Source organism: Uloborus diversus, chromosome 5 (assembly GCF_026930045.1).
Source record: "Uloborus diversus isolate 005 chromosome 5, Udiv.v.3.1, whole genome shotgun sequence".
Lineage (NCBI taxonomy): Eukaryota > Metazoa > Arthropoda > Arachnida > Araneae > Uloboridae > Uloborus > Uloborus diversus.
In genome coordinates this window covers 123326464-123350513 of record NC_072735.1, presented here as the reverse complement: position 1 = coordinate 123350513, position 24050 = coordinate 123326464, and the positions used below count along the sequence as shown (strand labels likewise).

Here is a 24050-nt window from a genome sequence, read left to right as displayed (position 1 = left end):
GAATGACAGGTCGTCAAAGTAAGAAAAACAAGGTATTGAAATTTTTCATTGCTATTCAAAAATAAATGAAAATGTTATGCCGTGGTATGCAAAAACACGTGACAAAACCTCGAACAATTTGAAAAACTACTCTCTGCACACGTATAATTTTAAACACATGTTAACTGCTAACGCCACCAATAGGCGTTATTAATGGCGAGTGAAAAATGGTATAAGTCACAAACGCTGCGTTTCATATCTCGATGAATATTGGTCAAATTAATTTCAAACTTTTTGAGTTGGAATTGTTCCTCAATGGAAATTATTTCCCTAAATATAATTTATTTGACATGGGGCCCGCATAAAAAGTTACATTTTGTATTTTTTGGCTTATTTTTATGTTCACTTCAAACTTTCAGTATCTTAACCATGCATCTGATTTTGAACATTTTTGCAACTGTAATTATACATCTAGGACTAACGGTTGCGAAAATAAAGGTTTTGCAGGTTAAAACGGAACACCCTGTATATTATATGATATTTTTATGTAAAAAATGTTTCTTTCTATATTAAACTAGACTTTGATGTGTGCTGAGATTTAAGAAGCAATAACGCAGAGTGGGGCATGGAACCCTGGTGCGGAACCCTTACATTGAAGCGAAAAATTCAATGGGGTTGTTTCCTTCAATCAAAAGTACTACTTTTAGTCACTGAAGTTGATAGAATGAGCAAAAGAAATAACATGGGCCCAGAAAATACTTTCATTTTCCCAACAGTTATTTTGTAATTAATTTTTTTAAATCTCTGATTTTTCCAACAAGGCGCGGTCTTTATGACGTCACAAATGATGCAATTTGCCGTGTATTCCACTCGCGCACTGAATGTCTACGCTTACTCTCTACCGCGTTTACAGGTTCAGAAGTGAATTAAATACTGCACTTGACGCTTGCTATCAACCATATTGTTGCCACTACATATGAGCAAAGAAGTGAATTAAATATTGCACTCTGCGATAATGTAAGGCCCCTATATATACCAGTCGACGCATCAGCTTAAGATCAGCCATCTTGGATCGGAGCGCGTGTTTGAGTGGTCGTCTTTTCTGGCAAGTTATCGCATTTGGTTATTTTTCACTGCTAGCAATGATTAGTGGCATGTGAATTGTTAATTAAATTGAATATTATTTTTAGCCAATTTGGCAAAACCCGAAATTTTGTTCTAATAACCCAAGTTCCGCAACAATGAAAAATCCGATGCAAAATGGCTAAACTTAAGCTGATGCGTATGCCTGTATATATAGCGGCTCTACATTAATGGCATTTCATTTGTGATGTCATGTGCAGAAGTGTAAAAATAATCAGTCTGTGCACCAATTTAAATAGTTTTTTAAAATAGTAAAATTTTTCAAATTTAAAAAATGGTCAAATCCTGCATTTTAAGCATGCTCTTTCAGAAAAAAAAATACTTTTAAAATTTTGGAAACAACCCCATTCTTGTAACCTACGTTATTGGTACTTATCTACCTTTGTTTAAAATATGTTCTCGTCATCCACAGGAGTCTGAAAGTGAGAGCCTCTTAAACTTAATCAATGGATTACAGTTCGATATTTTCATAGGCTTTATCTTTAAAGGCAAAAAAAGCGGATTTCATAAAATACCACTCATGATCATTCCACTTACTATTGGAAAATCTTTAAAACAATTTTAGCTGGTAGCCGATTCAAAAGGATAAACAAGAAAACAAGAAACAGATTATTTGAAAACTTGAATTGTTCATAGTCATTTTATTATACACTTTTACATGACATCCCATCAAGTCCCGGTTGATGTAACAAAATTTGTATCAGAAAAATAAAATATTTTTGAGACAATATAAATATATTTGAAACAGATGATAAACGATTCTGTCCTTCAGATCAAAAAATCAAAAAGTTCATCATTATTCATATTGAGCAATCACGACCATCATTAAAACGCCAACCAATAACGCCACAACTTCTTTCACAGACTGCCAGAACTTTGTGTTCTCCAACAATTCAGGAATTATCGAAACTGTTGCAATGTAAATGAAACCTCCTGCAGTAAATGGGAGAAACAAATTTGAAGCTCTTTCATCGATTCCTTCGGCTAGCAAGCTGAAAACAGTTCCTGTTAGTGCTCCTACTGCTGTTAGCAGCTGGAGAAAAATAGCCTAGAAAAAAAATATCAAATTAAAAATTATGAAAATATTGTCCAGGGTTGCCCACCTTCTAAGAGAAATGGCGCAACCCTTCCAAATATTTCAAAGACCTCCCCCCACCCGAAATAGTGGAAAATGCCCCTTAAAACACATCTCTTAAAAATTTCAATGGCACAGTCTGTGCCACGACTCTTTTCCCCAGGTGGGCACCCCTGTACTACTAACACTTCATAATTTACAGCAACAAATAAAAATTATAGAAATTGCAAAAATACTGTTCCATCAGGTATACACCTCATGCAGTGGCAGTACTATTCTACTGAGGGCAGGTAAAGCTTGACCACAGAGAGTTGGCGAATGACCTTGACGCGGAAACATCATTTGTAATAGGTAGAAGCAGTCACAAAGCGCTGAGTAGTAAGAGGTGTATTCAGTAAATTACCGCCCAATAGCCAGGCCTAAAGCAGAAATACATGAAATATCCCGCCAGCTCAGTTGCCACCGATTCCAAATTTCTTGTCACTAAATTCATATACGTCTTTTCTGATCTTCTCTTGAACTCTAGTCTTAAGATCAGGGAGCAGCAGATCTGTTATTGTATGAATGTCTCTTTTCAGGAATAACATTGCAGGACTATGCATTGTCGTAACATTAGGTACTTTTCTAACACTATAGGAGAGATCTGCTCAACTTTTGAGTGATGCTACCTTCATAATCCTGGATAGCTCGGACAGACTGCTTCAATGTGTACACGTAACGTTCCGAATGGCCATTACTCGACGGTTTGAATGGAGCAGTTCTGCGGTGTTTCACTCCATTGCACTTCATAAACTTTTCGAACTCATTGGAGGTGAATTGTGGTCCATTGTCACTCACAAGTACAACTGGTAATCCAAATCGACTGAAAGACTCTAAGACAGTCTATTGTTTTGTTGGCTGTTGTTGACTTCATGGTATATACTTCTAACCATTTAGAATGAGCATCTAAAGTAAGTAGGTACATATGTTCAAAGATTGGCCTGGCGAAATCTACATGAACTCTTTCTCATGGTGAGCTTGGGTATTCCTAGTGATGCACTTTAACTTTCGGTGGTTCAGCTTTGAACTTAGCACAACTGGCACAATTGCTAGCGGCTTCCTCAATGTCCTTATCTATGCCTTTCCAGTACCCAAAAGATCTGGCAATAGCTTTCATTTTTACTTTCCCGAGATGTCCTTCATTCAGTTCATCTAGGACTTGCTTCTTATGAATTTCAGGAACACATACTCTTTATCCATACAATATACAACCATCTTCTAATCAATACTGTGCTTCTCTCCCCTGCAAATTTTTCCTAATTTTCAGGGTTTTTAAGAGTGGACCCTGGCTGTAATGGGTAGGGTTTTAATCTGTGACATTTGATACATGGTAATGTCATCTTTAATTTAGAGCTGTTGAGATGCTCTTGGTAAACGAGAGAGAAAGTCAGCATTTCCATGGTCTTTCGTATTACAATGTTTAATATCAAATCGGTATGCTTGCAAAATGAATGCATAATGCAGAAGCCTAGTTGCCGTTAGCACTGGCAATCGACGTTTTGATCCAAATATTGACACAAGTGGTTGGTAGTCAGTACTCAAGAAGAATCTTCATCCTTAATGTATAAATAGAACTTTTTTACTGCCCAAACTAGGCAAGTGCCTATTTGTCAATTTGCGAGTATTTTGTTCAGTTCTTGTCACGGTCCTGGATGCAAACGCAATAGGACGTTATTTCCATCAGGGTATACATGAGATAAAACACATCCTACACCAACTGGTGATGCGTCGGTTGCTAAGGTCAGAGGTAAAGTTGGATCATAGTGCACCAAAACTCTAGGTGAACAAATTTCTTTTTTTATTTGCTCAAAAACAATCTGACTGTTCCTTGACCATTTAAATTTTACATCTTTTTAAGTTAAGTGATTAAGCCGATTTGCTATCCTAGATAAATTTTTGCAAAATTTACCATAGAAAATCATTAAGCCCAGAAAACTTTTCACCTCCTGAACATCCTTTGGAACAGGGGCATTAAGAACTGCGGAAATTTTTTCATCCATCTTGTGTAACCCATTTGCATCAATTTTATGACCCAAAAAATTAATTTCATTTTGAAAAAAATTTACTCTTATTTAGATTTAATTTTAAATTATGCTTTTTGCATTTTAAAAAAAACATTTCTAAGGCCTTAAAGTGAGACACTTCGTCTACCCCAGTGATTCTCGCATCATCCATGAATACTTTTGTACCTTCCATGCCCTGGAATAACCCATCTATGTAAAACTGCCACATTGCAGGCGCACCATTTAACCCATACATTAGTCTTTTACAGATGTATAACACTTTCTGAGTGTTCATCGTGAGTATAACTTTTGACTTTCAGAATTTACTTTCATCTGTAAGTAAGCATGTTTGAAATCCAGTTTCGAAAACTGTTTCTTCCCGTTTAAGCTAGTGAAAATTTCTTCTAATTTGGGTAAGGGATGCTGAGGAACAATTAAATTTGGATTAAGGGTAACTGAAAAATCAGCGCATAGCCTAATGCTACGACCTGTTTTTACTACCGGAACGACCGGCGTAGCCCATTCCGAGCTTACAATTTTTTCAATTATCCCCTCTTTTTCCAGTCTGTCTTTTCTACTCTATCTTTAAGAGCAAAGGGTATGACTCAACATCCCCGGAACACAGGTCTTACACCCTCTTTTAGTTCCAGTTTAACTTCATAGTTTTTGATTTCACCGAATTTATCATTGAATATTTCCTTATATTCTTCCAAAAGCTTACTTAAGTTTACATTACTTGAAGACCTGACACTTATTGTAGCTTTCCAATTAAGATTCATGTTATAGAGCCATTCACGACCCAAAATAGTATCTAAATCCTCTTTTACTATATACAAATTCAAATACAAAACTTGATTTTTATATTCTACTTTTACTGTAACATACCCCATGGGTACTAACAAATTTCCATTGTAAGTTTTAATGAATCACTGAATTTTCTTTGAAATTTTTCTCAAATGTCTCATACTCATTACGCTTACAGTGCCTCCTGTGTCCAGTTCCAGTGAACAATTTTTATTTTAAATTTTAACATTTATCATTATCAGCGATTGTTTTGGTTCTTCCTCACATAATACGCATTCTTCTTAAAAAATTCGAATAATCGAACTTCATTTTCGACTACTTTTCTTAATTCAAATTCACCTGTTTCTGTTTAATAGGTTGAGTTTGCTTTTTTTGCTGCAAAGCATGCTTTCTGTATGTGTCCAATTTTTGAACAAAAATTACATTTAGCTGAAATAAATCTACAATTCTCCTTTGAATGATTAGTGCGTTACACCTGGTACAATATTCTGATTTTTTCTACCTGTCAGAAACATTACCCTTCTTATTCCAATGTTTAGAGAAGTCTTTAATTTTTCTCTCTATGCTTATATCATTTATTCCTCGCCCCATTATATCACTGGCACCTTTAAATGCTTTTTCCATAGCAAGTGATATTTGCAAAGTTTTATCTAGATCTATGTTATCCTCCTTGAACAGCCTATTTAAAATTGATCTGTCTCGCAACCCACTTACAAAGACATCCCGCAACATTGTGTTTAGCATAGCGCTATCATATTCACAATGCACAGCCAAAGACCTAAGTTCAGCAATGTAAGAGCTAATACTTTCACCCTTTTGCTGTTTGAAAATTTATGACATGACGGAATAATAAGTGGTTTCGGATTTAAGTGCTTTCTTAAAACATCCTTCAATTTTTCTAAGTTTTGGTCAGCAGGAATGTCAGGAGCCATCAAATTTAAGAGCTGATATAAACTAGGACTTAAAGAGGAAATTAAATATGGAAAATTGGAATATCCTCGGGCACTGTCTGAACATACAAATATGCTTCCAATCGTTCAATGAAGCAATCAAAATTTTCACTTTCTTCATGAAATTTTTCTAATTAAATCTTAATTTTCTGACTAGCTGCTTCCCTGTTCTGAAGCGCTTTCATTAACAGTTCGTTTTGTTTCAATAAAGCTTCAATCTGCTGCTCAATATTTCTTTCGTTACAATGGAAAAAGATCAAAGTTTTTACCTTTTGCAGTCTTCACGCATCGGTCATAGCTCAAAATCCAAAAGCGAAACTACTTGAATTCAATTCGATTTTTTTTTGCCAGATGTTGTGTTGCCGAGTGGTTGTAGACAGGCATAATGATCAGGCAGTGATATCTTTAACATGATTTACTAGCACTAAACTATTTACATTATACATACATAAACTATTCCGTATTATAACGAAGACCGCTACGCTCAGAACCAACCGACATCTCTCGTGGCTTGGTGTGGCAATCCTGTTACATTACATTAGACCGTTCCGATCTCTTTATTGGACAGTTGCAGTTACTGTCCTAAAGTTAATACATAACACTATCAGGTCTAAATTTTTCTTTTCTCATTTGATGTGCCCCCCTCCTAAAAACTATTTTTCTGATTGCGTCACTGAAATAAAAGTATCACTTCGGTTCAGGGCATAGAAGGTCACTAGTAACAGGGTGGGTACACTGTACAGGTTCTTCATTTCTGGTATCCTGGAAAACTTCAGAAAAAAGAAAAATCATATCCAAAGTTCTTAATTCCTTGAACTTTTTAATTAGTCCATGGAATTATTCGCCAGTTTAAACCGACACAACTTAGAAAAAGAGATCCGTACTTTAGGATTACAAAACGTAAGCACAACTGCTTGGCACAATTGAGCGTGTAAACTATGAACATAACAAAAGCTGGTCAGCATATTTTTTGGGAAAGAGTGAAACTTCTCTGGATATATGTGCGCATTACTCTCTGTAGTTCTGTTCTGCTTATACTGAATAACATAAATTCCATTAAAAGTTATGATTTCTGAAATTCATTCATTTAGTTTTTAAAAAAGTATTTTTTTTCATCAATTTAGTTGAATAGCAAAATATGAATCAAATAAATTTCCCTTGAAAAAAAAGTTGCCCCCTCCCACTTTACGTGGCCAAGTTACACTTCTGTCTAAAATTGTATAGTTACTCAGAAAGAGCTTCAGTAAGGTTAAATTCAATTTAAATTAAAAAAAAACAACATACCTTTCTTTTACTGCACCCAGATTGTATCAAAATAGCAAAGTCTCCGATTTCATGAGGAACTTCATGCAAGAGAATAGTTGCAGTTGTAATAGCTCCTACTCCACTTCCTGCCAAGTAGGAAGCCCCTATAGCTAAACCATCCGTGAAATTGTGAGTGAAATCTGCAGCAAGATTCAAATAACCAGCAACTTTAATGTCATCCTCAGCTTCTAAGAAAACAAAACTGCTTGTGAGAATGAAACTATCATGGATGATCTCAGAAAAACATGAAGGATAAAAGAAAAAAAGAAGATACAACCTATAAAATGTGTAAACAGATCAGGGACCTGAAATTCTTATAACAAGGAAGTATCTGATTTTATAATTTTACTTAAATACTAGCAAAAATTCCCGGCATTGCCTGGGTCAGTAAGAATTGTGAGAAATAATCGCTACTTTCATTCATTTTCTGTTTTAACTGAAAGAACTCAAAACACCCCGCTTTGATGTGATTCACCCATAAAAGTAAAATAGCAATAAGTATAAAAACCGAAATAGTATTCAGTTAGAAACGAAAGCACGACATTTATGCAAATATTTAAAGAATTTCCAAAACATGAAATTTCATTTGTTAATAACAATTTATTATATATATATATATATATATATATATATATATATATATATATATATATATATATATATATTTGTAACATAGTCTAAAGCTTTTCTATATGGCTATTGAAACAAACGGTTTTAAAAAATGTAGCTGCCCGTAATCCCACTATACTTGCTTTAGTTGTTCTGGGAAATTTTAATTATTGTGGGTTTTTGGGACGATTTAAAATGTTACCAAATTTGCGGTTTGGGATACCTTAGATCAGCGTTTCTTTATTTCTTTGATTAGTGGAATCCTTTTAAATGCTCACTTTTTTCGTGGAACCCTTTGTTTTTTGTCAATAGTTTGCAGTGACATAGCCAAGGTTATGTTTGAGAGGGAACCCAGGTTCTTATCACAAAAAGACTATTACATTTATTTTCATTAAATTCATAATTAAATCATTATAGACCATGCTAATTATTATTTATTATTATAAAACACCAAAGCACTCCTATTTGCTTAGGCAGTTGGCGCCCCAATAAAGTGGGAGTCAAAAGAGGTGGGGGTGGGGGTGGTTGGTGAGTGACACCTTTAAAGCTAAATTTTTTCTTCAAAAAATTGGGGAATTATGAATTGACATTCTTCCAAAAATTTGAGAAATGAACTTAAAATGTGGAACCAGCCGGTCACAGAAGATTCCCTCATCCCCCCCCAAATCAAAGTTCCATTTTAATTTTGACGAAATAATAACATGAAAAAAGCATAAAACAAGCACTTATTAAGTCGGTTCTTTCTTTAAACACGTGAATAGACCATCACTACAGTTTCCCATTCGACCCTTAGTTTTGAACTTGGGAAAAGTGGAGGGACAAAGTCCCTTTACTGTTGAAACTAAGAGGGCAATTGCCCCCTCACCCTCTCGTACGAGCCTATTTGATTCTGAGTATTTTTAAAAGGGATATAAACCTCAGAATTTATGCATGAGTTATATGATTAAAATATTTTCTTAATTAGGAAAAGAAATACTGATGTGTTTTACCTACAATAGTGTTAATAATTCACTAAAATTTACAAAGAAAACTTTAAAACTTAAATGTCTCTTATTTTACCACAATTTTTAAAGTTATTTATAAATCAGAAACTTTGATGTCACTGTGTGTTATGTTGACTTCAAACTGATGGTCCTCGCTCGTTAATTGTTAAAATTGTTTTTTCAACTGCTGCCATAGATAATGGCTTATTAAGATTAGAATGTTTGAAATTTACGTCAAAAATTGCTATTTCAGCAAGATTTGGCAATGATGCAGGAAAAGGAATTTCGGGGGCCCTTCCATAGATTTTTCAACATTGAAGTCATTTTAAAACTATTTTTGGCAGGGTTGCTATTTTGTCCACCTTTTTGTAAAAAGTCTGGGACGGCGGAAGAAACTGGACAAAACTGGACGAAATGAAAAATAAACTGATTATACATACATAAATTTATTGTTATGGTGTTATAATATTATTACATCATTTTACTACATTTTCTATTATGAATTAATCATTTAATTAAAATAGAATCATTAGCTTTAGAATTTCATAAATCTGAAAAACATTTTAATTACACATTGGTGCAGCTAATTTTAGATCATAATTTACTTAAAGGTAATAAAATTTAACAATGTAAATAAGCTATTGGTTATGATTAGACTATTATATACAATAGTAGAAAATAAACTAAAAGGGAAAGTAAAATGAAGTGCTTAGAGACATACAAAACAAAGATTTATACACTAAAAATATTTTATAACTTATATTTTTCAAGTTTTTATTGATGTCGCCCCATAGTAAAATATTTATGTACTCAGCATATTTTATGGATATGTTAATGTCATACAAATTAAGAAAAATTACTACTTTAGTATGGTTGTGGGTACTCAGCACAGTGTACTGGAAGAGGCTATAATAGGCAAGAGGGTAGATAGCTTTAAAAGGGCCATTAATTTTCATTGGAGACTAATAGGGAACAGCCTTTAATCAGAGCCTGTTGTTTATCATCACATTTGTATGTGTATTGCAAGTACAGATTTCAATTCATGCCAACATTTTTTAAATTAATATCAAGTAGTTTTTTTTTTTAAAATATGATTTTTAATGTTTTAAAAACTTTTTATTTTTTTTTTTTTAATTTTATAAATGCTCTTATCATGGACAATAAACCTCCATATCACAGATAAACATCTTAAAATTTACAGCTGATGTGCTTCTTTTATAAATGCTAGTTATTACATGCATTATAATTTATTTTAACACTCATTTGATTTATTAACACACTTACATAAACTTCAATTGATCTTACTTTTTTTATTTTTCCTTTAAAATATTTTACAATCAATTGTTTATATACATGTTTATGTATACTATTTTTGTATTAAACTATTACTTGACTATTTATTGATGAAGTGGAGAAAATGGACGAAATGACATTTTGTCTGGGACGTTTTTTTCCGGGGTGGACAAAATAGGACAACCCTGATCTTTGGTGATAAATAGCTTCTTTCGGAAATTTTTCAAAATTGAAGTGTTTAAAAGTGAAAAAGAGGTGCTTTGTAACTGATGAGAAAAATTTCAAAATTGAATCTTAAAGGCGAATTTCAGGCGACAAATAAAACATTTTTTATTGTGGCTAACCCTGATGGGGGCAATAAAGCTCAGATTAGTATACGAAAGTAAAAGTAAATTTATTTTTAATTTTCGGGAAGCCTTTTTATCAATTTTTTAAGTGACAAATTGAAAAGATAAGGAATGAAAGCATGCAAGTCTCATGGAGCCCCTGAGAGAGCTTCGTGGAACCCTGGGGTTTCGCAGAACACAATTTAAGAAACGCTGTCTTACATATTGCTCTCCCTCCCTACTTTGTAAAACTGTCTATTACTGGTTTTTGTCAAATAGATATTGTCGCCAAATACCGAGATATTTTTGGTGATCATAAAATAATGCTAAATACAATAAGTAGCAAAACTTGGCCAGTGTTTGAAATTGTGAACAAAGACAAACAGAGGCGTAGCTAGAACCGACTTTTTTTTTGGGGGGGGGGGGGGTTCTTCTTTTATATATATACTAGCTGCGTGCCCGGCGTTGCACGGGCTACCTAAAAAATGTAAGAGCAGTCCAGTTGATGCTTTTGTAGTACACTGACACTAGTTTCTAACGCGTTAAGGAATAAATAAATGCGCGTAAAGCAAGGTTTGCAAAACACCAGTAAAACATATTTTTGCCAAAACACCTCATCAACGTTAATAATCGTTATCAATGATACAAGTTATGAGTACATTTTCAGTCAGCACAAAAGGGGAAAATATATGCATTATCAACTATAATCTTTACTCACGTTAAACTGAATTACATCTGATAGACTATATCGGAAATATTTATGCACAATAACAATCCGCTTTTTACATAAAATAGTCTACTACCCGGCGTTGCCCGGGTGTTTATTAATGCAACATACCACTCAGATAAATATTTGGATGGATTCTATCCACATGGTCGTACAAGAATTACATCAATCCGTTTTCCAGGTACAAACCCTCAAAGAACTCAAATAACTTGTAAATCACTCATTTACTTTACGACGTGCACGGTCCTCCTCGAAAATGAAAGTTATGTCATGTGACGCGTATTTAACAATCAGGCTTGAACCAAAAAAAAAAAAAAAAGTCACTGAAATTTTGCGGCAGATTGCGGAAAACCCCAAAAAGTAAACATTTTAAATCCCCTGATTACAGGAAAAGCCTCAAAATAAAAACAAGAATTTTACCTGTTCATATTCGAGAAAAAAAATGGCAACAGATCTTTCATCTCAATGATTTTCTTCACCCGCTATACATTTTAATAAAAGCATTGTTATGGAAAGTTGAGATGAAGCACTGAATAATAATTTGAATGGAGGAAAGCCTTCGAAAAATAGGGATTTGATTTTGAAATCTAAGAGTCATAATTAATAGTTTTTAATTGATATCTCCGCTAATTATTACCGGAGGATTATGTTAAATAGCCAAACATGAAGACGGGAAGATGACGAATCCATCGATACCTGGTTCGATGGTCAGTTCACTGTCGTTCGGGAGAAGAAGCTTGGACATAGATAGATAGATAGATAGATAGATACTCAGATTTTATATGTATAAGATACACACACACACATACATATATATATATATATATATATATATGTGTGTGTGTGTGTATGTAAATTTTTTTAGTATTAAAAAAAAATAAGAGGGAGGTGAATCTTACATACTTTGGAATGGGGTGCCCCAATTCCGATACTTGTGTCAAACAAAACAAAAGCAAAGAATTAATTTTTTTAATGTTATAGAAAATTCAACTTTTTTTTCTTTTCCCTCCATTTAATTTAAAGTGAAATTTTCTAGCAACGTCTTGTCAAAACCAGTCTATCCCAATCAGAGAGGAAATCAAATATCTGATGAGCGTGTTCCATTCATTTCAGTGTGACTGCTTAATTTAGAGGCTAACACACATCTACAAAAGCTGGCATCCCTGAAAGCTAATAGATACTTCCATTTCCGCCTGTAAACTGGATGTTTGACTTTCAATCTCATCGGTGGTCAGACTATAAAGATATTATATTCATAAAGATATATCTATAAAGATATTTATTTTTAATTTTATTAGCTGCTTTAGAATTTACATAAATATCTATTTGAGAGAGCAACAGCAATTTTCGGATATTATAAACAGAAGTCTTTTTTATTTTCTACTTTTTAATCCGAACCAAGCTAATAGAAATAATCTAGATTCATCTCGATTTTAAACATTTTATTCATGTAATGCTATGCAGTTTTTCTTTTGAATTAAAATAAAATTACCTTCAGAAGGGTCCGATGGGACTAACGCTGCTTTGCAGACTGTACTTCATTTCCTTCAGACGACGTTAACTTTCTCTTTTTAGAGCAATCCTTTTCGTCATTTAAATTTTTTTCTTTGAGTTGAAAAAAGCTTGTTATCGGTCTTGTTCATTTCATCATGCAACAACTTTCACTTAGAATGTACTACTTTAAACAGACTGTACGTTTCCAAAAGAATATGCAGTAAATACTGGCTGAAAAATCAATGTGATTGCAATGGATACTCTGGTTAGCAAAGGTAGTTTCGACTATGACCTATGACACACACGAGACCAGACCAACAAAAATCTCTATCGTCTCGAATTCCAGTTATGCTATCATTTTCGGATTCGAAGCCCAATGATCTTCAAAGCAGCAAACAAAAACATTTTCTTCAACTCAGAAACAGAGGAATTGTCTTCAAGAGCTGAGGAGGCAGTAAATGCATTTCCAGGAAGATTAACCAAAGGACAGTCGTTTCGCGCACTTTCTTGGAAGAAGAGTTAAGGGGTGAAATTCACAGGTTTGGCAGGTTAAGATGAACATTAAAGTTCATGGTTATAGGTCATTCAAGTTAAAAGCCATTTCGCTCTGTTATCTGGATTAGTACTGTTCTTTGGTTGCTCTCTTTCTTAAAATTGTAATTCCTTAGAAAACCGAAATGATAGGAGTGAAAAGAAAGTATAAGTTTTTTTTTCAAGTGATGAAAAAAGGAAAATCGTAGACTACTGGCCAAGTTAGATTTGCTGCAATTGCTAACCACAAGAGGATAAATAATGAATCCAAAAAAGAAAAAAAAATCAGGGACCAAAAAGCAATAATAGACTTTTCTTGAAAAAGATATGCTTAAAGTTTCTTTTACTGTCAAAATGATTCCTTAAACTCGCAATAAAGCACTTAATAATGTAATAATAGAATAAATACCTAACAAAACTAATAAAGAGGAATTTTAATCAAGAGCCCATATTGTCTTTAGTATCGATTTCAAATTTTCACCATCATATTTCAAATTTCTATAAAAAGTTTCTTAAAGCCTCGTAATTCAAAACCTCTTTATCTCGATTTTTTTAATGTGAAATTCGAAATATACAGATTCGATTGTATGCAATATTCCCACTGCGCGGCTCATAAAATTAAACATATTTGACAATTTGCAGAATCTATGACAAAGAAAGGCTGCCTATACGTGGATTTAACAATCTCATTTCTAAAGGGAAGAGTCAAATTTCACTCAATTATCAAAAAATTGTTGCAGCAGAGGGAGGCGTCTGTATACTTGAGGGTCACTCATGGAGCAGATTTTCAATGCATTGGGGGGGGGGGGGGGAGCAAAGTGAATTTTTGACCTTTGTTACACAGAAAAAAGTCGTAGTTATTTTTTTTTCTCTTCCCTTTTCTTTTTCTCTTTTTTTTTTTGAGACTAACGTTTCGGGGGGGGGGGTGTCCCCAAACCCCCCCCCCTTAGCTACGCCCCTGAAGACAAACTGATGGAAGTTTTTTTGCTGCTTATGCATTTGCTTAATTTAGTTAGCTGATTATTTTACATTTTAACAAAAGTATTTAGTATTACCAAGCCAGGTAAGCCAAACTACAATGTGGCGAAAGCCTTTAGATCCATCTGTCTTACCTCTTTTCTTCTAAAAACTCTGGAGAAACTGATTGATAGGCACATTAGGGATTGTGTTTTGAAAACCAATCCTCTTTCTAAGTGCCAGCATGCTTATCAGCCTGGAAGATCCACTAAGACTGCACTTTATGAGCTGACAACAGCTCTGGATAATGCAGTAAACTGGATAATGCAGTAACTGCCGTGGCTGCCCACAAGGGGGTGTTCTCTCCCCTTTGCTTTGGTGCCTGGTGGTTGATGAACTTCTGGAAAGAATATGTCGCAAAGGTCTGCACTGCATTGGCTATGCGGACGACATAACCCTTGTTATTAGGGGTAGGTTCCATGATACTGTTACAAATCTCATGGGGTCTGCCTTTAAGGAAATTGAAAAGTGGTGTTTGGAGGCAGGTCTTACGGTCAATCCGAATGAGACTTATTTGGTTCCCTTCACTCGTAAATGTTTCAAAGACTTGAAGATAATTAAGTTCTTTGGTTCGCCTCTTGCCTACTCTAGTGAGGTCAAGATGGGTGTGATCTTTGACAAAACTTTGACATGGAATTCTCACTTTAAGCAAATTACCGATAAGGCCAAGAGAATCTTTTGGTCTTGTAGACGTGCAATTGGTAATACCGTATTTTCGGAAATAAGCGCCGCGGCGTAAACAAGAAAAAAATTGCCGGTGCGGCGCATATGACGGGTGCAGCGGATACAGTGTTTTTTTTCTCCAAGTTAAAAAAAAAAAAAAGTTGAAAATGCTGCTAATAGATGGCATCACATCGTTTGCTATTATTTTGCGAAATCCTTTGCCCTTGGGTTACAAGTAAAGCAAAGAGGGGGAGGGAAGGAGAGTCAGCGATTACACGTGTTTCACTGAGGAGAGAAACGCTGATCCCATCGGCAAGCAAGCCTTATCGAGGCAGAGCGAAGGGGGTCAGGAAATCTTTCGACCTTGGGCGACAATTAAAGCAAAGAGGGGCAGGGAAGGTGAGTCAGCGATTGCACATGTTTAACTGAGCAGAGAAACGCTGATACACGTGGGCAAAACAAGCCTTATCGCGTCTTAGCGAAGGGGTCAGGGAGAGGATGGAGCAAAAGTACTAGTCAGAGAGAGGGATGGATGTCCAGTTTATAAAGAGAATTTACCACCTCCCTCACAAAAATGGGTTGCTTGGTCAGGCAACCTAATGGGAAACTTGTCTCCTAGCTCTAATCTTATTAGAGCTCACATCGTCGTGTTGCATCTTTTGCTGTCGTTCGTGCGTTCTTGGCTTATCTTTTCTTACGGAATTTTTTCAGAGTTGCTTTTGAAAATGGATCTTAAGCAATTGAAAAGTTATACTGCAGCCTTAAAGTTTAAGGTAATAAAGGCAGAAGCAATTGGAAATTGTTTTGCTGCCAGAGAGTTTGGCATTGATGAGAGCTGCGTTTGCCGTTGGAAATCGGATAAATTAACCATCGAAAGTGATGGCCAATCGAAGGATGCCGAAGGCAAAAAGTACAAAATGGGGATTTTTTAAAAATATTTCATTATTGTTAATTATAAATACTAGCAAGAAATAAAAAAATATATTTTTTATTTACATTTAATCCAGCTTTCTTTACTACTTATTGTGCTTTTAAGTTGTTTCATGCTGCGTGCACGCTTATGGAAGGTGCGGCGCATACATTAAAAAACTTTTTCTTTGACAATATATTACGATGCGGCACTTACATCGGGTGCGGCGCTTATTCCCGAAAATACGGTAAACATCGAAAAATCAAACCCATAGAATTTTCTCCCAAAATAACAGATAAACATTGCACCACACGCAAATATCAACTAGTATGTTGTGGCCATCACGAAACTTTCTTCTATATTTTTCTTTTTTTTTCTGATCCCTCCCCATGCTTGATGAGGAAGCCATATTCCCAACAAAAACAAAATTTCACATGAAAAAACTTGACGACCATTCCAATGTCTGAATTACTGCAAAAGCAAAGCAAAAAATGAAAGTTATTTTAAAAGCCTTGCTTAAATTAATTACAAATATTTTATTTATTAACAAACATAAGATGGCAACAGTTAAAAATTTTAAATCATTGAGATAATATTTCCGATCATTTCCATACAATTAAAATCACGAGAAATGTGCAGAAGACAATCTATTACGATTTATCTTTCTTATTGTTGCATTAATAAAGCTATTTTTATTCGCAAAAAAAAAAAAAATCAACACCTCTTGGAGCGATTGGCGTCCAAATTGAACCAAAGCCTGTTTACATATGGATTCACATATATTCCAAATTTCAACCAGAACGCAGCATTACTTCTTGAGATAGGGCACTCACAATGAAAAAAAAGAACGGGTGATTGCGCTACCCCCTTTTTAGCTGTTGACACCAAAATAAAATCAGCTCTTATACACACTAAGGGCTACTTGCCGATAAATTTTTCTTTCATTCCGTTCATCATTTCTTGAGATACAGCAGTCACAATTGACGATAAAAAACGTTCTATAGCTCAACCCCCGTTTGAGTTATTGACACCAAAATTAAATCAGCACCTATTCCTGTTAATGGCAACATATGGACCAAATTTTGCTTGATTCCGCCAGTTACTTCCTGAGGAATAGCAAGCACGCGTAACTCAAAAAACGTCCCATTGCTCCACCCCCCTTGGAGGGATTCGCGCCAAAAACCAATGGGCACAAGTTCACATAGCGGCACATATGTGTACCAAATTTCGTTCGATTTCATGCGGTAGTTTTTGCTGCAGAGCGGCCACAAAAAACTGGTCACACACAGACGTGACACACACACATACACACACACACAGACAGACATTTTCCAAAAATAGTCGAAATGGACTGAGCACACCTCAAAACGTTCGAATCCGTCAAAATTCGAAAATTTGCACGAATCCAATACTTTATTCTATATATTAGATATAGAAGAAAGTAACAAGCTGGTAAGATGATGAGAATATTTTTTAATCAAGTCATTATAAAGGTTTAATGCCAGACGCTAAATGGCTATAATTTTGAAGTTGGTAACCCTCTTAGAAGCGATCATATTTTTTCCCCACCATTCATATTTACTATCCCTTTGCAGTTCTAAGTTCATTTCGCTGTTATAAATTATTATTATTGTTTATGAAATCATGAGCAGGGAGAAAAGTGCTTACCAAAGCCTTTGAGAAAAGTTTACAACAACACTGCTCCTATTTGCAGAGATAAAACAAACTACCGTATTTTATGGAAGAAACGCTGCGGCGTTTACGTGTTTGAAACCAAAAAAAAGTGGAGTGCAGCGTTTATACCAGTGCGGCGTTTATGATGTTTTAAATTTTTTTTATTTGCTTTCAAAAAAAAAAAAAAAAAACGGATATTCGAATTTCAGTATATTTCATTGTTGCCAAAAGATGGCGCCAGCTCCGATCTGAAAACTAAGTTGCCTCGCATGGCTACCCAACCCCTTTTTTCCTGGGGTGTTAAAAATAAACTCTTCCACCTCTGCTCCCTGGTCAAACCAGTGGGGGAAAGGTGAAACGGCATTCCTTTCTCATTGATTCAGTATTGGAAAGCTGCGAGCCTATTTTCTACTAGTGCTTCTTATCTTTTGTTCGTTCGATATTTTTGAATTTCTCTCATGGCTCCTAAGCGTCACATGAGCTATACTGCAGCCTTTAAGTTTCAGGTCATTGAAAAGGTGGAGAGTGTTGGAAATCGTGCTGCAGGACGCGAATTTGCAGTTGATGAGCGATGCAACCGTCGTTGGCGATCAGAAAAGGCGGAGCTCAAAGAGATGCCGAAAACTAAACGGGCTAGAAGAGGCGGAATTGCCCGGTGGCCTGTTTTGGAAGATAGGCTCGAAAAGTGTATTTTGGAGCAAAGGGAAAAGGGATCCCCTCTCTCCACAGTGCATATTCGCATTCAAGCGAGAAGGATGGCCGCTGATATGGAGATACATAATTTCAACGGCAACTCAAACTGGTGCTATCGGTTTATGCACCGAAAAAAGTTATCAGTGCGGCAAAAAATGACTGTTGGACAGAGTTTGCCTGATGACTGGGAGGCAAAAAAAAAGTCATTTCTGGATTTCGTACATCGTACGATTGCTGATAAAAAGCTGACAGCTTCACAAGTGATTAACAGGGATGAGATTCCCCTGACTTTTGATTGTCCTCCCAAACGGACAGTCAGCAAAACAGGGGAAAAATCCATCGCAATTGTGACTACAGGACATGAAAAGTCCTCATTTACGTGTGTCCTCGCCTGTTCAGCAGATGGGGGAGAAGCTAAAACCGCTAATAATTTTCAAGCGGAAGACGATTCCGAAGGAAAATTTCCCGAAGGATGTGGTTATCCAGTGCAACGAAAAAGGCTGGATGTGTGAAAGCGTAATGTTGCACTGGATAACGGAAGTGTGGCGGAAATGAAAGGGATGTTTTTTTCGAACCCAGGGGCCTCCTTATTTTTGATTCGATGCGCGCTCATTTGTTGGATTCAGTTAAAGAGCACACAAAACACGCATCTGCTTCTCTTGCTGTTATTCCAGGTGGATTAACAAAGCTGCTACAGCCCCTGGATTTAACCGTCAATCGCAGCTTTAAATGCCACGTACGGAAGCAGTGGGAAAATTGGATGGCCGCAAATGCTTCATACGCAAAAGCAGGCAACCTTAAGCGAGCGTCATATGAAGAAGTGGCGAAATGGGTATCGTTTGCTTGGAAAGAAGTGTCGCCTAACACTATAAAAGGAGCTTTCGCACAAGCAGAAATCTTTTATGAAAATGTGCCAGAGATTGTCGAAACTATTTCAGACGACGAAGAATCGCGTGAAAATGGTGCAGAATTGGAAGATGAACTTCTCTCACTCTTCCATTCTGATGTTGAATCAAGCGATTTCGAGGGATTTAATTAAAGTAGTTTCTAATTAATAGGATGCGACCCGCTTTAAAAAGCGTGCTGTAGTGGAGCTAACCACTTAAAAAACTACAATGCACGAACTTAATTTTTTTTTGTATCTGACAACCGATTTGTCTCGTCGATTTGTTTACTTTTTTTGTTCTTCTATTGTTGTTTTTTCAATTGTCATACATTAATTTTACCTTTTCCATAAGCGCTGTAAATGTTTTTAATGATTATAAATGAATTTTTAATTGTTTTTTCTATTTTTGCTACCTTTTAAGCAGTCTAAAGTATCAGTGACATACTGTGTACTCATCATTGTTAGCGCGGCGATTGCGATGGGTTCGGCGTTTACGATACGTTTTTCGTACATTGCGCTCATTATTGCGAGTACGACGTTTACGCCGGGTGCGTCGTTTCTTCCATAAAATACGGTATGTAACAAAATTATTTAAAACCAAACTTATTTTCAGCTGTTAATTTCTTTATAAGAAACAAACAACAAGTATTACATTTATTTGGTAGTAGCAATTATTTATCGCTCTCAGAAGCATCACAAGAGTGCCGATTTTTTTTCTTTGCAAAATTAGCAGATTTTGTATAAGCTGATCCCTCTAACTTGACTTTAAAAAAGGTTCCAAAAATAATCGGTTTAATATGCCTTATTTTGCTTTCAGATTTGCTCTTTCAATGAACAATTTGTGAAAGATCCGTTCTTATTTACACATATTTTGAAAAGACTCTCTCAGAACAGGAAAAAATAGGTTTTTCTGCCCAATTGGTGAAAATATCTTTATGATTAAGAAAAATGGATGTCATACTTGAAATCAGCTCATTCAGTAGAATAAAAGTCACTCAATACCGTACAATCACTTTTTCATGACCTGAATTTTGCAGGTCTGTGTAATTTTTGACAATAAACTTTCTATTTTACAACTGTTGCCAAAATCAATTGTCTTTTTTATTTCATGCTTGCTGCAGAGAAGCCTTGATTCAAAATTTTCATTATAATTACTATTAACATTGCTGTTGTAAGGCAACAAATTTTCGTAACAATGGGTTTTTTACATGAAATACACCGCCAGCTCAGTCATTTCCAGCCAAGGACTGCAGTTTCGTGCTTATTAGCACTCATCAGCCCGGCATAGGAAAGTGACTGAGCTGGAGATGGAAAACCTCTTAAGGAAGCCAAGAGTGCGAAACAAACTGGTAGCTAATATAGAATTAGCAGACCAGACGAGTGACGGAAGTGATTGCATTAGTTCAAACTCTTCACTCATGAGTAGTAAACTTTTTTTTTTCATTACGGGAAGATGGGGCACCTCGGGACTTTTTAGATATTTTCAACAAACTCGGTTGAACATGCAATTTAGACACTTTTGCTTCAATTAAATTTTGTTTTATTCCATTACTTCATCAAGTTAAATTTTCATTAAAAAATTTAAGTCATTACAATGCCCCAACCCTACCCCACTAGGTGGGGCACGAGCAATAATCCTGATAATTGACATCTTAAATAACTGAAATCAGGGTTGTTTGGTTTAAACCACGTTGGTTTAAACCACGGTTTAAATCAATTGGTTTTTTTAAAAAAACCATGCGGTTTTTTTTAAAAATGGTTTAAAAAAAAGCCAAAAAAAAATCAATTTTATAGGTTTACATTGATTTCCCCACACATACTGAAAAATGTAAAATTCCATTTATGCTAAGTTGCAGAGATAAATACTAAAATTGCAAAGTTGCTTCTTCAAAATATATTACAAGCTTTAATCGAAAAAAAATATTAATATATTTTTTATTTCAAATACGTGCCATAAAGCAGATTTCAGTCAACTTCCATCATTATGCTTAATTTGCATGATTAGTTAAGATTTACTAAGGATTGAATCTTTTATTGTACATGCAATCCATTATATTGCTCACTCCTGTTGCAGGTGTGTGACATTTTTGCCCATTTATTTGCACTTTCATGGAATTTTAACTTTGACTTGTAAGGTAATCAACAGTCTAACTTAATTGTTTGCACCTAAAAATTAAGATTTGTTCTGCAGGTGAACACAAATAATATTTTTTGAATCAAATTTAAAAAAAAAGTTTATACTTCACGTATATAACGTTTTTGGCAAAATTTTTTTCTTGAAGTAGAATTTGCTACACATGTATTTGTTCTAAAGCCATGTTACACCAATTTTTGTATTTTTGATTTAGTTCTTTGTTTTAGCGATAGTCGATATCTTTTCCAAGTCTTTCCAAAATAAGAACGGAGTCGAATATAGAGCAGCACTTTTTTTTAAAACTTTGTCAGTACAACAGCAATTGATTTTTTGACTGTTCAATCATGTATTGTTGTACATTTTGCTTTACTTCAATATTTGCGACATTGTGTATATAAAAATCAGCATTATGTAAGATCAGAAAGAAAAAATATGAAAATTGTTCTTTTGAAAAGATTATGCTTAAAAATATAACTTTTACCTTTATTCGATAATTATTCATATTATGTTGGTTTTATAAAGTTTTTTTCTTGGATCTTCATTATATTTTATCTTAACCCGCATCACAACCATTTCTTGAATTATTTCGTATCATAAAGGGTCTATATATACATGCATACTAATATGTTAATCAAGTCAAACATTTCAATCAATATTCCCCCGCAGAAAGCTATTTTAATTATTTAATTTAGTTACAAGATTTTGTTCTTATCTCTTTAATTAATCAAGAAAATAGGTATAATGTGACTAGTGAATAACTGTTAATTACATGGAGCCTTAATTACCTTCCGAAAATTGTTTTTCTCGCAAATAGTATTTAAACCAAAAAAAACCGTTTTTTACCCACCCTGACTGAAATCTTATTACTAATATAACATTTTCTGCTGCTGTTTCAACAACAGACACCAGCTGTTTCATCAACACTAGCGAACTTCTTATTTCCTTTCCTTGATATCACCATTTCTGCTATTTTAATACTTTACCTAGAAGAAAAAATCAATTTTCTATAAAAGGAACAATTTTCTCAATTTTAGTTCATTCAAACTCATCAGATTTTGTAAAAACAAGGAAATAGGCTTTTTCTGTACTGTACATTGGTGGAGCAGCTTGGGACAGTGTCCCAACCTGGCCCACTTAGATTATTATTATTATATATCAACTTTTAAAAGTCAGACTTAGCAGCACAATACATTTTTTAACCCGTTAAATTATAAAAGGACATGCTTTAATTCCCACATGCTCTGATAGAAATTATTTCATTTCCTACTTAAAAAGTTTAAGAAGGAAACCTCAAATGTAACTCAGAACCTTTTAAAACAAGGAAAATTAGATCAGTCTTTTTCTGTTCATGTGAGAAATTCCTAAGTACACTGAAGTTGATCGTGCTGTCATCGATGTACTAAGAGAACTAATTTCTGCCTGCAAAATTAAAGCTGAAATTTATGATGTCCCAAGGTGCCCCACCTTCCCCTACTCAAATATATAAAAATCAAAGCTCAATAATCAAAAGTTATACTACCATCAGATTTCTCGTCAGAAGTTTCTTTAATTTCATCACTCATGTCATCCTTTTCAGTTGGCAATTCCTTCTTGCTATCATCTTTACTAGGTTCCTTTTCTGTAACGTTGTCACAACAGTCGTCACCATCAGACACTTTTCTCTTGGATAAATCGTCAACTTCCTTAACAGGCAATATATGTGAATGAGAGTGACCGTGATCACCCTTCACTATTCGCACGAATTTTTCCACCATTAGAAAAGTAATAATGCCAGCTAAAACTCCCAACCCAACACTGAGATCATGTCCAGCTATATCAGATTCAGAGCCATCAGAATGTGAATGAGAGTGTGAATGAGAGTGAGAATGAGAGTGAGACTCACTTGGGCTGGAATGTGTAATCAAAGCATGAGGAATGAGATGCAGAAATGCATCGCCTAAGAGTCCTCCAGATGCAAAACTTAACAACACTTTAAGTAGAGGTTCATGCTCAGCTCTGTTATCAATAGGTATAAAGAAAAGTATTAAAAAAGGTGCAGCACTAATAAGCAATGTTGATCCCAGAGCTTCAAACCAAGGAATAGTTTTAGGTTTAGCTGCATAAGGAGCGAAAGAAACTTCTGGTGCAGAGTACTTATCGTTTGCTTGCTTTGAATATTTGAAAGAAGGATTTTCATCAGAATGATGTGAATGGCTATGACTATGACATATCACAACTGATATGTGGTAGATAAAGACAATAAATATACATGAATACCATCGAAATTGATTCATTATAGGAATTATTTTCTGTCACACAATGAGATGTAATGCAACAATATAGCTGAATGCGAAAATAACCAATGAAAGTGCAAACTTGGAAAATTTCAACTATGATATGGTCAATGTGCAGAAAATTGTATGAAAACGATTATCCGGCCACATTTGAATGTAACCTGCCGCACCTCTAACACATCGATGTCCTTTAAACTAAACAACCAACGTGCACAAACGATTTGACCAGTCAGTCGTAGCCTACGAGACGGCGGGGGGGTGTGCGTGAGGGGGAGGGGAATACAAATGACAGTTGCCAGTTACTTAAAAGCCTTTTTCAGAATATATTGACATTCCTTACGCTGGTCAATATTTCATTCAAAGAATGGATTTTATAAATGAGAATGAGATTCCCGATTCTATTTTTTCTTTTTCAAACCTAAATTTTTCTAGCTATTTAGCTTAGAGCAGAGTGTAAAATGTAGTTTCTGTTTTTTCTAACGTAGTTGGCAATGGAGTTGAATGTTTTCATGTGACGTCATAAGGATGTAATATGATGG

General features: G+C 35.0%; 1 protein-coding gene across 2 annotated transcripts; it reads right to left on the bottom strand.

Annotated features, from left to right (window-relative positions):
• Window positions 1-1731: 1731 nt before the first annotated feature.
• Window positions 1732-23763, bottom strand: LOC129222056 (protein catecholamines up-like). 2 transcript variants are annotated; one of them, XM_054856481.1, is made up of 3 exons: window positions 22758-23763; window positions 7278-7486; window positions 1732-2170 (listed from the first exon to the last, which is right to left on the bottom strand). In XM_054856481.1, the coding sequence occupies exons 1-3, from the start codon at window positions 23509-23511 to the stop codon at window positions 1919-1921; spliced, it is 1215 nt and encodes a 404-aa protein (XP_054712456.1). In that variant the 5' UTR covers window positions 23512-23763; the 3' UTR covers window positions 1732-1918. The 2 variants fall into 2 exon arrangements, with proteins under 2 accessions (XP_054712456.1, XP_054712457.1); XM_054856482.1 differs by having other exon boundaries at window positions 7278-7483.
• Between the last annotated feature and the right edge of the window lie 287 nt (window positions 23764-24050).